This window comes from Lissotriton vulgaris, chromosome 1_1 (genome assembly GCF_964263255.1).
Source record: "Lissotriton vulgaris chromosome 1_1, aLisVul1.2, whole genome shotgun sequence".
NCBI lineage: Eukaryota > Metazoa > Chordata > Amphibia > Caudata > Salamandridae > Lissotriton > Lissotriton vulgaris.
Window position 1 is genome coordinate 1,611,528,105 of NC_141685.1, and position 14,970 is coordinate 1,611,543,074.

Consider the following 14,970-nt stretch of genomic DNA (forward strand, 5'->3'; position numbering starts at 1 on the left):
CCCTTGACCAATTTGACATTTGCTGGCCTTGATCGTGAGGCCAGCTCGCTGAAGGGCTTGTAGCACTGCTCGGAGGTGGTGGAGGTGCTCGGACCAATGGTGGCTGTATACAGCGATAGGCGGCGCTGAACCCTTCGAGCCCTGCCAGTACCTGATTGACGAGCCGCTGAAAGGTTGCTGGGGCATTCTTCATGCCGAAGGGCATGACCCTGAAATGGTAATGGCCATCGGGGGTGGAAAAGGCAGAACGTTCTTGGGCCCGGGGTGTGAGGCCGATTTGCCAGTAGCCCGCCGTCAGGTCGAAAATACTGAGGTAGCGGGCAGCTCCCATGCGGTCGATTAGTTCATCTGCCCGGGGGATGGGATGTGCGTCTGTTCTGGTGACCGCATTCAAGCCCCGGTAGTCGACGCAGAACCGGAGTTCCGGTGTGGTGCCAGGGGCGGCCGCTTTGGGGACCAGTACTACAGGACTGGCCCAAGGGCTGTCTGAGGGCTCGATGACCCCGAGCGCGAGCATTTTTGCTACCTCTTCCTGGATGCAGGCCCGTACCCGATCTGGCACGCGGTAGGCCCGGTGGCGGATAGGGGGGCTGTCCCCCGTGTCCACATCGTGCACACACCAGGAAGTGACACCTGGGGCGAGGGAGAACAGGCTGGCGAACTGTGACAGGAGGACTCGACACTCCTGGCGTTGCTCTCGGGTGAGGGCCTCCGAGAGTCGGACCCCATCCACGGAGCCGTCTTTCTCCCGAGTCCGTAGGAGGTCAGGGAGGGGCTCGGAGTCCTCTTCAGCCCCATTGTCTGTGGCCATCAGGAGGCTGAGTTCTGAACGCACAAAGTGGGGTTTCAGTCTGTTAGCGTGGAGGACCCGGAGGGGGTTCCGGGAAGATTCCATGTCGATGAGATAGGTGGCAGGACCCTTGCGCTCGACTACTTTGAAGGGCCCTGTCCACTTGTCTTGCAGGGCGCAGGGTTCGGTGGGGGACATCACCCATACCTGTTGCCCAGGTTCAAATTCGATGGAGGAGGCATTCCGGTCATACCACTTTTTCATGTCCTCTTGACTGGCCTCTAGGTTGGCTTTTGCCAGCTCTCTGAACCGCCGGGTCTGGTTGCGGAGGGTTAGGAGGTACCGGAAGACCTCTGGTGGGTTCTTTAGAGGGGGCATCTCCCAGCCTTCCTTGTCTAGGCTGAGCGGCCCCCGCACTGGGTGTCCATATAGCAGTTCAAACGGGCTGAAGCCCAGGGACTTCTGGGGAACCTCTCGATATGCGAAGAGGAGGCACGGCAGCAGCACGTCCCACTGGCGACGGAGGGGCTCTTCCAACCCCCCGATCATCCCTTTGAGCGTGCGGTTGAACCTCTCAACGAGTCCGTTTCCTTGAGGGTGATAGGGGGTCGTGAATCGGTAGGTAACCCCGCACTGTTGCCAGAGGGACTTCATATATTTAGAAATAAAGTTCGTGCCTCTGTCGCTGACGACTTCTCGGGGGAAGCCCACACGGGAGAAGATCCCCATTAGAGCCCGGCCGACTACCGGGGCTGTCACAGTTCGCAGGGGAACAGCCTCGGGGTAGCGGGTGGCGTGGTCCACTAGCACCAGGATGAATCGATGGCCTTGTTTTGTGCGCGGGTCCAGGGGCCCCACGATGTCTATCCCGACCCTCTCGAACGGGGTGGTGACCACGGGAAAAGGTTGCAGGGGGGCTTTTAGTTTGCGGCCGCTCTTTCCACTGGCTTGGCACGTGGGGCAAGATCGGCAATGCTGGTGTACATCGTTCCTCATTTTGGGCCAGAAGAAGTGGGTCACCAGACGACTGTAGGTTTTATCTTGACCCAGGTGTCCCGCCAGGGGGACATCGTGGGCCAGGTTTAGCAGAAAGTCTCTAAAACGGAGGGGCACCACTAGTACTCGGCTGGCCCCCAGCTCCGCGATTCTTTGCTCACTGTACAGCAGATCATTGTCCCAGTAGACCCAGTGAGTTCCGGAGGTATCCCCTGCGCTTTGGGCGAGCGCTTGCTGGCGGAGTCCCTCGAGGGAGGGACAGGTCTTCTGTTCTTGGCGAAATTGTTCTTGCGTGGGCCCCCCCTCTTGAGGCCACTGGTCGAGGTTAGCGAGGTCTGGAGGTTGAGCTGGTTCTGGGGGGACGTCACGGTCGGTGGTTTCGGCTGGGGCGACCGGAGGCGGTGGCGCCGGCCATTCGGGTTCCTCTGGCCGGGGGTTGGCACGGGCGGCCATGGACCGGGTGGTGACGCACGCCCAGTCCGGGACGCCTAACATCCCCAGGTGTTCTCTTCGTTCTACGGCTGCCCACGGAGAGCTTTCAAGGTCATTCCCCAGGAGGCAGTCTACGGGGGCATCGTCTCGGACCGTTACCTTCAACATGCCGGAGACCCCTCCCCATTCGAAGGGGACGCAGGCCATCCGACACAGACTTTCCGAGTTATCGGCTGAACGTACAGGGCAGAGAATGTTTGGTAGATATTGTTCTGGGGTCACCAGGTGACAGCGGACGGCTGTTACACTGGCCCCGGTGTCACGAAGGGCTTCGGCCCGGCGTGCATTGATGCTCACCCATTGGCTGTACTTCTGGGTGTTAGCGGGTAGGGGGACCCGCGGGACCATGTCTCTCCCCCCTAGGCAGGCTAGAGCCATGGCGGCTGGCTCCCATTCTTGGTGTTCCTGTTCATATTCCTCTTGTTCCTCTGAGATCTGTTCCTCCCCCAGAGCAGCAGCGGCTACTTGGCGGGGTCTTGGGCTCTGGTACTGGGGGCAGCTTGGGTCGTTGGCATAGTGGCCGACTCGTTGGCATCGATGGCACGTAACATTGGCTCGGTATCCCGGTCGCGCCGGGGTGCTGCCCCGGTTGGCCGGGGGGGTGGTGCTGGTAGCGGGGGCGACTGGAGCGTTGTCGCTTCCGCGTCCCTGGCCTCCTCCTCCTCCTCGGGGACGGTGCTGACCATTGTTGTTCCGGTTCTGTTCGTAGGACCCATTTCGGCCCACTCTGGTGATTTCCCACCGGTCAGCTTCGGCTGCGAGCTGCCGGGGATCCGTTAACTTGCTGTCGAGGAGGTGCTGGCGGAGTTCAATGAAGCAATTGTTCGACAGATGCTCCCATACCATAAGATTGAACAGTTGTTCGTAGGTTGTGACCTTGCTTCCTTTGATCCATCCCTCGAAGGCTCGGCTAAAGTAGTTTACATAGTCCACCCAAGTTGTACCCGGGATGCGGGTGCAGTCTCGGAACCTCTGACGGTACATCTCGGGTGTGAGGCCATAGCGGGTGAGGAGTGCAGCTTTCATATGGTCATAGGAGGTCATCTGGTGGTCCGGGAGTTGCAGCAGGGCGTCGCAGCCCTCATTGAGGAATCTCCCCCATAGACCAGCTCCCCAATCGCTTCTATCGATCCGGTGTGCAGTCATAGCGATTTCATAGGCCTTAAACCATTGCTGGATGTCGTCCTCTCGGAAGTATTCTCGAACGACATCCTTGGGGATGTGTACCTTTTTCTCTGTTGCCCCTGGGGTGTGGGGTTGCTCGGACACTCCTACTTCTTTATTCTGCTTGCGTAGGTCGATCTCAGCTAGTTTCCGCTCATGTTCATATGCCAGTTTCTTTTCCTCGAGCTCCCTTTGTCTCTGTTTCTCCTCTCTTTCTTCTCGGAGACGCAGGTGCTCTAAGTTGATTTTTTGTTCGGCCAACTTAAGTTCAACGTCCATTTTGAGCCGGGCCATTTCCAGCTCGTGTAGTCGGGTTTTTTCTCGTTCCTGGATCTCGTCTTGCGAGAGACCCGTTCTTCGCTCTTCAGGGGTCGTGGTGGTTTTTGCTGCGATGCTTTGATCGGGGGTTCCGGCAGCCCCGGTTTCTGCCCACGATTCTAGGGCATACTTAAAATCGTCTTTGGTACTTAGTCCGGTGGTAGCGATACCTAGTTCGATGCAGAACTGCTTTAGTTCACGATGGCTGTACTCGTCCAATTTCTCCATCTGGAATTTCTCGGTTGATCCGCTTTCTTTAGTTGTCATCGTGATTCGCCGTGGGGTGAGCTACTCTCTGTACGGTTATGCGGTGATTCGGATCGCGCCGCTGGCCACCAATGTTAGACGGACCGGGAGGGTCGGCCGAGGATAAGGGGAGAGGTCTCCGGGGAGAGCCGTCTCCAGCGATCGTACAGACAAGTAACTTCCCCCCCACAGACGGACACCACACAAGGTTAAAGTTCAACGAGACTTTATAGGCAATTCTTTAAGTTTACGATGGAATGGTACACGGAGGTCTGGACTCAGGGGTCCCCTCGATTCTGGTCTCTGGTTTGGGAAAAGGGTAGCGGGACAGTCTTGTTACCACAAAGATGGGAATAGCTCTCAATCCTCGAGCTCGGCGTTCTAGATGATCGGGCCGCGGCGGAGCCAGCAGGTCCCGAGATGGACGAAGGAAACGACGGTCCGCGGCGGAGCCAGCAGGTCCCGATGAAGATGATGGTTACAAACGGTCCGCGGCCACGCCAGCAGGTCCCGACGACGATGAAGGATATGACGGTTACGAAGGTTGCGGCAGCGCCAGCAGGCAAGACGATGGTGCACGAGACAGAGCTATGGCAGCGCCAGTAGTCCGTCAAGGATGAGTTCTTCTCTGCGTCTCTCGACTCCAAGATACAACTGCCTTCCTGCTCTGGAGCTGCCCCAGTTATAGGGCTGGTGTTCTTTGATGTCCGGACCCTCGCACTTGGAGGTCGGGAGGTCCGGGATGAGGGAGTCCAGACACCCAGCAGGGGGGTGGAGCCAGCGCCCGGGGAGGCGATGGGCGAGCGGCACTTGGCGGGGGAGAGCCATCGACACCTCTTTCCCCCCATTGACTTGCCAAGTAGCCCGCTCACCTCCTGGGTGGATGGTGGTAGCGGGATGTCTGAGGCCTGGCCAGGCCCAGGGTTGAGGTCGATCGGGGGCCAGGCGGCCTCGTGGTGGAGTGTCCAAGATGGCGCCCAGGATGGGCGCGCAGGCCGGCAGTGGATCGGGCCCACGAGGTCGACATGTTCGAGGGTAGGGGTCCCTGAGGGGACGGAGGACGTGTAATGGTGGTGTGTGGTACCTGCGTGACCGGGCTCGGGCCTGTTCGGGCCGGGGGAGAGCGGTCCTTCATGTGGCCTGTCCAACAGTGCGGAACCACAGCTCTCTCCCACCCCGCCTCTGCCTTCTTTTTTTAAAACATTTAGCTAGGGACGAAATGGGAGGCCACAGTGAAAGGGTCAAAGGTTGGGGGACTGGAAGTGAGAGAAAAAAAACCGATGGCTCATGCAGTTTTCAAGATGTGCATACAAGGGTCCCTTCTATATGTGAATTGTGTATCTTTTATTTCCATTTTAGTTCGCAGTTTATAACTGTATTAAGTAGATATTTCGAGTATAAGCGCATTTCATATCCACAAACGGGCGCTGGGCTGAAGCAGTGTCAGTGTGCTTCCAGGGCATGGTTCTTGCGACACAGAGGGGCGCTGGGCTGGGGCAGAGTCAGTCTGCTCCCAGGGCATGGTTCTTGCGACACAGAGGTGTGCTGGGCTGGGGCAGGGTCAGTGTGCTCCCAGTGTATTGTTCTGGTGTTACAGAGGGACGCTGGGCTGGGGCAGAGTCAGTCTGCTTTTACCACTCTCGAGTTTCTTTTTTTTGTTTTAATCCATTTGATGGAGCTCTCCCTGTCAGCGCGTCTTCTCCGTGAACACGCTTTCGCCATCACGTGCAGCACTCTCGGTTCTTTTCATGCCTAGCCTGGTAGTGCTAGGGATCATGGAGAGGAATGGGGGCTTTGCGGCCGAGCTGGGGAGCTTCACCTTCGGGGGCGGGGCAAGGATCAGAGGGGGGCGCTGCTGGAGGGGATATTTTCGCAAGCAGTACTTAATTGTTTCTCAGCGTTGTCACTTACTTGTAGCGATGAGGATGGCAGAGTTGCGCATGAATGCATAAGTGTGCTATATGTAGTAATACGGACATGAATTCTGTCCGTGCGCGTGAGAGTGAGTGCAGAGTGAGTGCAGAGTGAGAGTGAGGGCAGAGTGAGAGTGAGGGCAGAGTGAGAGTGAGGGCAGAGTGAGTGTGAGTGCAGAGTGAGAGTGAGAGTGAGTGCAGAGTGAGAGTGAGTGCAGAGTGAGTGCAGAGTGAGAGTGAGTGCAGAATGAGTGCAGAGTGAGTGCAGAATGAGTGCAGAATGAGTGCAGAATGAGTGCAGAATGAGTGCAGAGTGTGAGTGAGTGCAGAATGAGAGTGAGTGCAGAATGAGAGTGAGTGCAGAATGAGAGTGAGTGCAGAATGAGAGTGAGTGCAGAATAACTGCAGAGTGAGTGTAAACTGAGTGCAGAATGACTCCAGAGTAAGAGTGAGTGTGCAGGAAAAGACTACACACAAGACCACACACACACACACACACACACACCACTCTCACCACACACACACCACCACACACACCACCACACACACACCACCACACAGACAACCACACACACACCACCAGGCGTCACTGCACACTTTCACCGGGCACAAACACCATCAGCTGTCAGTGCAGGCTTCCACCAGGCACACACACCTCCAGCCGTCTGCGCACGCTTTTACCAGGCACACACACCACCAGCCATCAGTGCACGCTTCCACCAATTACACACACCTCCAGCCGGCAGTGCACGCTTCCACCAAGCACACACACCACCAGCTATCAGTGCACAATTTCTACAGGCACACGCACCACCAGCCATCAGTGCACACATCAATTGTTATTGCATCCACAATTAACTATTGTAGCAATCGCAGTATGGTGCACTTTACTTTCAAACATATTCATCTAAAGCGCAGCATGCCACCATTGCTACAATTCCAATCCAACCCACATAATTCCACTACACACCACATGCATACACTCCATTATACATGGCTAAAAGACATTGCCATTTACAATGCCATTAGCTCTAACTCAAATAAATCCGAGACCTATTGCATTTCTAATGCTTGTTTATTGAGTGGTTGTGCACCTTTCCTCTTCCTTTCACTAGAGTGGCAACCGTTTCCATTGCCGCAGAGTGCATTCGGATTACAGGGAGCATTGCAAACCCCCCTCCCACCATCCACCCCTCACTGTAAACTGAAGTGGCACCTAGAATCAACAGCGGCTACCAGGCAGAACAGACAAGGAGTGCTGGCATGTATCATTACATTCTCAAGATGGCATATTTACTGCTCTTGCTAGTCTGACTTGTTTGATGGGGGGAGCAGCTTCCACGCTGGCACAAAGCGCCGAGAGACAGCAGTGCCTGGAAAAGGCTGTCTTTAATCCTCTGCAGCCAGCTGCACACAAATTCGAGGGGTGGGGGAGGCTGTGTCTAAAAGCTAATTGGGTTCCGTCTAATCCGTCAGGGCAGAGGGCACACTGCATAAAGCCCCCTGTGGGGCTGCTACAGCACCTCGTCCTCCCCTCTGCACGCGCCTGGCGCTGGATGCAAGCGTAGTGCGCGTCACAGCGAAGCATTTTGTGTGGCACAGTGGTGTAGCGCTGGGTGGTTCACTAATGTCTGCGACATGTGCAAAGTGTGTGTGTGTGTGCGTGTGACAACACTGTGTGCTACTTCTAGCCACTGATGTTTATTGAGCGTCGACGAGGCTTTGCTGAAAGTAGTGTCCAAGACAAGAAAGACACAATGGGGGTTCTTACTTTTCTGCTGTGGCCCCCAGAGGCTGGGGGCTTCTTGCCCTGGTCGCCCAGATCAATCGAGGGCACGGAGCCTGAAACGTCAGCTGAAGACTTGCCTTTAATAAAGTGATCTGGGTAGCCCCGTGCGTCGCACAGATCTGCTAGCGCCTGGACACTCCATCGAGCAGTCTGCGCACTATACATACCTTTTGATTTCATTTGTGGTGTGTGTGACAACATAACAATGTGTGCCTTTGGAATCTACTGATGTTTGTGGAGTGCTTTATCGCTGCGTGCCAGCTGTGTGTGTGTCGTGTCAGCACTGTGTGCCAATGTATGCCTTTGGTATCTACGGATGTTTGTTGAGTGCTTTATCGCTGTGTGTTAGCTGTGTGTGTGTCGTGTGTCAGCACTGTGTGCCACTGATGTTTGTTGTGTGCGAGGTGTGTGTGCAAGCTAGAGGGAAGGAAAGAGAGGGACAGGACTGTGTGCCTTCGATAGCCACTGCTGTTTGTTGAGTGCATCCCCGCTGCGTGTGTCTGTGTGTATTTGTGGGACAACACTGTGTGCCATTTGTAGTCACTTTTGGTTGTTGAGTGAGTCGTCGACCTGTGTGTGTGAGACAACATCTTTCCGCCTAGGGGCGGGGTGTGCTAGCCAGACATTCAGAGTGAAGGCACTCAGCCGTGGGCAAGAAACAGAGACAGCGTCAGCTCCTTCATATGGGATGAGTTAAATATGGCATAACAACTCTGTTCACTCACACACTGCTCTCAAGATCCCACCACTGCTGTTTTGCACCTTTTTTTAATGTAAGTACTTTATGCATTTACTAATAGTACTGCAAGTGGAAGAAATGCAGCGAACGGATACAAAATTACAATTGCATTTGACCTATTGGTATTTTAAATGACAATGCCTTTCATCATTGCAAGTTTTTTAAAGACATACATTAAAGGCATTGTCCTTTACAATGCCAATAGCTCAAAATCTCGCAAATGCGAGACCTATTGCATTGTGAATGCTTGTTCAATGCTTGTCAAAGCAAGGGAAAACCAGGGGTTAAGGAGCATTCAAAAGTGCTCAATGCCCCCCTCACCAACTCACCAAGGGAGGAAGTTTTCATGGTGAGGGTTTCAATGTTTTTTTATTTTATTTTCAAAAAGAAAATCCTACTTGGGGATAAAAAAAATTAATAATAATTTGTAACTTTGGAGTATGGCTCCATGACATTTGACGGAGACATAGGATGGCCTAAATTCCTTTTGGTCCAATATTTTCTCCACAACCAAGTCCCCAATCTTAGGGATCCAACCAGGAATCGCTGGTGCTTCCTTCACTCCTCCAGTGGAGGTGTGTTTTACTTGGACTTTACTTTGTGCATCCCGGAAGCTGTTGAGTTCCTGTAAAACATCCAAACGTTCAATTAGTTCAGATGGTAGTTCTTCCGCCACTGTGCTGGGACCATCAAGGTTGGTACCCACATCTTCACCCCGAACAGGGTCTTGTAAGGTGAAAGACCACCCAGGGATTTTCTAGGTAGATTGTTTAGTGCTCTTTGAACCCCATATAGGTGATGGCCCCAACTGCGACCTGAGCCTAATACCCTTGCTATTAAAATCCCGGTTTTTCCTCCCCACAGCCAAATTTCCCTTAAGGATGGTATTGGAAAGAATACTATATGGTCACACCCAATCTCTCATGCGGGCTTTAGAAGCCTTTGAGGCAGATGCTGGCAAGTTTATGGGTCAAGAGCATTACAAATAGTTTGAGTCGATTATTTAAGTCACTAGACCTGCAGGTCTAGCAACATGTTTATGATTTTTCTAGGCCTGTTTCCATTGGGACTAGATAGAGAAATAAAGTTTAGCTCTATGAATTCACAATTTAATAACACATCTTTTAGTAAATTATGTGTTTGAAAATGACACTTTTGAAAAGTAGGCATTTTCTTGTGTAACCATTCTGTGTGGCTCTGCCTTTTTTTGTGGATTGACGGTCTGGTTTTGGCGTGACAGGGGCTGGGGATGTGCATTCACTGTAGACAACTACTGGGGGGGTTGATGTGTGCCTCCTACAATTGGCAAAGGACTTTAGCACCCCTGTAAGTCCGTAGTAAATGGTATTCCAGGTACCTAGGGCTGGGTCCCTTAGGGCTGTAGCACACTTCATGCCACCCTAAAGGACCAAAATACAAATTCCACACAGACTGCCATTACAGGCTGCGTGACATGGTGCAAACAATGAGTGAAAACATGACATGACACACTCATGTGTCATACCAAAGTCACTGCATCTAATATGCGAGTCAGCCCTTCAGCAGGCCTTTTAGCCAAAGTTTCAGTGAGCTCCTGCTGGACAGGCATCCATCGTTGGCACGGGTGAAGCGCTTCCTGCCTCAATTGAAGTCCTGATTAGTCAAGTAGCTGTTAAGCATGAGATGGTGTTTGGTAAAGGATGTGGTAGCCCCCACTCTAAAACAGCAGTAGTACCCCCTACACCCAAAGAAGCCTGTGTGTTAGCCCATCCAACTGTCACTAGAGAGCTAAAGGTGTGGTTCTGGACACTGACAGTTGTCAGTAGTCTCTGCTGGGTGTTAGCCGTTATGGCTAGACTGTGCTTGGCATGGTGGTCTGACCCCATGGCAAATAGCAAGTTAGGCCCCTGGCCCTGTTGGTCATGGCAGGGTTACTCCAGCTGTGGATAACATCTTTGGGTTAGCTGGGCTTTGCCCTTGCAAAGGCTGAGTTAGCAGAGGTAGCTACCTCTATTCCAAAGGAAAAGAGAGACGGTCAAACAGATCTATTGCATTTTGAAAAGGGTCAGTTTACTGCTGGGGTAGGTCAGCTGCCCAAAACCAGTGGCTTGGACAGAAGGATGTGAGGCAGAGTAGGCCCTGCAACAGTGGAGCCTGTTCCTTTACTCATGTCCTCAACTAACAGACTAGGAAGACTCTCCCGGGTTGTGGCTGAGTCTTCTGTCCTGGACTCCTGGCTGGGAGAAAGGGGGGGTTGTGTAGAGATCTGGTCTTTTGTTGCAGTTACCCCACCCACCTCACCCAACCCACACTTTCTGCCCCTTTTTTAGCTACTTGATGCCGATTTTCGACTCCGATAGTGCACTGAGGCCTGCTAATTAGACCTCAATGCTAGCGTTCCTTCCCTAAAACAAGGTGTTGTCTAATTGTGCTACAAATAGCAAAGGATTTTAGCACCCCTGTTAAGTCCCTAGTAAATTGTACTCCAGGTACCTAGGCCAGGGGTACTAAAGAGGGCCCTAAAGGCGGCAGCATATCTCATGCCACCGTAAGGGACCCACATACAAATTATACATAGACAGCCGTAACAGGTGCAGGTGCAAACCACTCCTGTGTGTCATGCCAGAGTCACTGCATTTAATATACGTAAGAAAACCCCTAGAGCAGGCCTTTGAGCCCTAAGGCAGGGTGCATTAGATTTTGTGTGAGGACATAGCTGCATGAGCAGATGTGCCCCTGTGATGTCTAGTTCTATTACTAGATATTGCAAGTGATCAGGGAATCCATTTTAAAAGCATGTGCTGGACACTGGTGAAAACGGGTTCCCCAGCTACATGATGGCTTCACTAAAATAGGGATTTGGGTTTCAAACTACTTGTATTAATAAACCCACACTGATGCCAGTGTTGGATTTACAAATACATGCACACAGAGGGCACCTTAGAGGTGTCCCCCGAAAATCTACCAGCCACTGGTGTGCTGACTGGTTCGTGCCAGCCTGGCGCGAGAGAAACGTTTCTGACCCCAAGGAGGAGGGCTTCCGCTCTCAGGAGGTCAGAAACAAAGCCTGCACGGGGGAGGGTTTCACGCTCCCTTCCCAAAGGATGACATGCTGATTAGCATTCAAAAGCAGAGGAGCTTCAAAGAAGCCCCTGCCTTTGGCAGGCGAGTTGGCTTCCCATACAGGAGAGGAAGCCGACCCCCTTTGTCCAAAGCTCTTTGGCATCTGGACAGGTGGGAAAATTAGCTAGTCAGCGTGGCGGCCCACCCCCAGGCTAGCACCATGCCCAAGGTGGCCTAGCTGAAGTGGGCACAACTTTTTAGAGTTGCCCATCATTATGATGGCAAAGTTAGGAATTCTGGGACAGGCTTATGCCTACTTCCCACAGAAGTGGTCATATAGGGGGCGTAGTGACCCAGAGGTAAGCAGCCCATTGGCTACTTCCCCTCGCTCCCTTTAACGCCCCTGAATGGAGTGTTTAGGAGACCTGATAACAGATATTCCGACTTAAACGGATCAGAAGGAGTAGACAAAGAAGATTCCTGCCATGAGAACCGAGGAGCAATGACTGACTTGGCATCAACCCTGCCAGCCTGACTCCTGCTCCCAACAATCATAGAAGAAGCAGACTTGTCCTACCGTTGTGCACTCATAGAAAACCAGGGGGCTGCCTGTGCTTCGCCAATTGCCTGAAGAAACTCTTGTAGTAGAGGAGCTAGTCCCCTGTAGCCGCAGGCACTAAAAACGTAAAGGGCGGTAAACAAATTGTTGCTCTCCAGCCATCCCAAAGCAGCAGCTCCCCAGGAATAGGACCCTGTGCTCCTGATGGTCAGATCTGTCCTCCCACTGAGTGAGATGACACCAGGACCAACTTGAGCCACACAGGACCGATACCCGGGGTACTGGACCCCTTGCAGCAGGCAAGGCTTGCTGTGCCTAGTCTAGGCACCAACGCAGAGGAAGACCAACCTGCACTTGAGGGACTTCAGGGACAGTGAGATCCACTTTGTGAGTGGCCAAGCTGTCCTATTTGCCCCTCTTCTTCCAAAGAAAACAAAGACCAAGATGTGAGTCTGTGACTGCCCCCACCCGACGTCTCAAAGCACCTATGCACACGTGCTCCAGAGCCTGAGTCAAAGGGAGGTGACAGTGCCAAGGGGGTCCCCAGACCCACAAGAGCTAAGCCCACGCTTGGGTTTACAGAGACTGGACTTACAGTTGCCGCTCGCAGCTTCTTTCTGCAGGCCCTCTTCAACCGAGAAAGAATCCTGCACCGAAATCGGACATCAAAAGACACCACTGCACCAGAGCCCCACTGCCCAAGGAGAAGTGGGCCAAAGACATCCCCATTTGCCAGAGGATCTCAAGGGTCAAGCCCCGGTGGGTTCACCCAGTTCCTGCTTGCAGCCTCTTTTTAACCGGACCGTTCTCCCGTTAAAGTGAATGGGACACCCAACGCCGTAACACACCTCTGAACCCAGATGCCCCAGTGCCTTCCTAGGTGACCTGTTGGTGTGGCTTTGGACCTTGCCCCATACTCACCTTAAGACCCGGAGAACAGTCTTGTAAATCGCTACTAAATGCCCAAATGCAATACCTGTTTTTCCTCCATAGGACAACATTACAGATCCAGAAAATTAACTAAGTATCCATTTCTGAAAACTGTAAAAATTCATAACTCGACAAATACCAGATTCTGATGATCTTGATATCTACATTTATATAAAAGTATGTGTTGGATTTCATTTTTGAGTGTGTGTCATTTACTGCTTTTGTGTGTGTAATGAATGATTAGCACTACCCTCTGATATCTAACTGCTCGCTCACACGACCACAAAAGAGAACATTTGGGGTGGCATTTGTGCTTCTGTAATAACTTTGGGATTTGTTTGGGCTCTCTGCACAGCGTACCTCATTTTGGTGCACTAGATAAAGAGCCAGTTCTTACAGGGACCATTGCCACCAACAACGTATGTTGCTCTCCTTGAATTCCGTAATCTCTGGGATAATTGCAGCCTTTTCTAAATGTCACCCAACAATGTTTCCAACCATTACTTTACACTTACAACCCTTCTCACATCCTACTTGATGGATACAAAGAGAACCTTGCTATTCTGTTTTGGTTACATAATAGGAATAACACAGGATGCAGGCAATTTAATTTCTAGCAAAACCTGCATATGTAATTTATTCTCAGTTCTTGTAAGAGCATCCTAGAACTGACAAGACATTTACAAACACAGTATCTTGGATAATTTCACTAAGACAGCTTTAACATTTTAATGTGGAAAAGAAACACAACTTTCAGGCCCAAATATATACAAAGCCAAAGAGTGAGCATTTTCAAATCATGAAGATATGAATAAGCCGCCAACTTCACACAATGGACAAGAAGTACGTGTAATTATAAACCAAACCCATCATTAGGCTTTCTCTACAGACTTTCAGAACATAAACTAAAACATGGGTAGCTGGTTCAAACGCACCAATTTTCTTGGTTCTGAGAGCAGATATGATTGCAATGAGATTACTCTCAGTAACATATATACTATTCACATTTACAATTTAAACATTTCAATACATTAGCTTATCAACCCACCGTTTTCTCAACTACCATTTCCTGATGTTCTTGTAAATACTGTGCACCTTCTTCAGAGTCATGGGTCAAAGGATCGTCCAGTTTAATATGCTCCTGAAACAAAGAACATGCCCTGTTTAGAGCATTTTACTTCTGTATAAGGTAACATTGAAGGTGTGTGCTCTGCAGCCATGACTTAGTCAAACTGAAGAAGAAAACACAAACAAATGGGATCGGGCTGGAATGATGAAGCTTACATGTGTCCAGGACAGACACGTACCTCTGGGGACATGGCTCAGGTCAGGTGTCATATTTAAGCTTGTCCTCAACAGTGTTGGCTATGTGAAAGTCATTGATTTGAGTGTAAATGAAGTATGAAATGAAAGATACTGGTGTCTGAGAAACAGAGTAAACGTGAGGCAAACGAGCAGAGTCAAATTGTCCCCGACTGACATGGGAGTAAAGATTGCAGAAATTGTTTTTTATTCACAAACAGAGACGTCACATTTATTGGGGTGATGAGTCTGTGCCCCAAGGCCAAGTGTCCCTCGTAGAATACCAGCACTATAACAGGATAGTATGGATTGGAATTGCATGCACAAGGAAAGGGTGGAATTCTCCCCAATGATGGCGACACCAGGTTCGGGAACATGACAGCAAGTGAAGTACGCAAAGTTCTGACCAGGAGGTAACATATGGACATTTAACAGATATGGGATCACAAATTGTGCTACAATAACTGTAATGACAATGTTTTGATAAGTTATAACCTGTAACAAGAGCAGCCCTTGTATAAAGAACTTTAGAGGCTGTGCTGTCAACTACTTTGCTGAACCAATAGCTCTAGAGCATTTTCGGACAGTTACTTCTCGCACAACCAGCAATGATGCAACATTTTTGTGATGCGTATCAGGACTTTTTTTTAGGAGTAGCAGATCCCAAGGCCACTCCTTAAACCTACTTGT

The 14,970-nt window shown here is 51.4% G+C and overlaps 1 protein-coding gene across 6 annotated transcripts in view; it reads right to left on the reverse strand.

Annotated features, from left to right (window-relative positions):
• The window catches only part of LOC147750884 (uncharacterized), a 1,319,653-nt gene that overhangs the window by 1,162,796 nt on the left and 141,887 nt on the right, over positions 1–14,970 (reverse strand). For 5 of the 6 annotated variants that reach the window (XM_086918405.1, XM_086918419.1, XM_086918411.1 and 2 more), the window contains exon 2: positions 14,027–14,119. The exons of the other annotated variant lie outside the window; for it this stretch is intronic. In XM_086918405.1, coding sequence (XP_086774531.1) covers positions 14,027–14,119 — 93 coding nt within the window. The remainder of the gene's footprint in view (positions 1–14,026; positions 14,120–14,970) is intronic. 6 annotated transcript variants of the gene reach the window in all.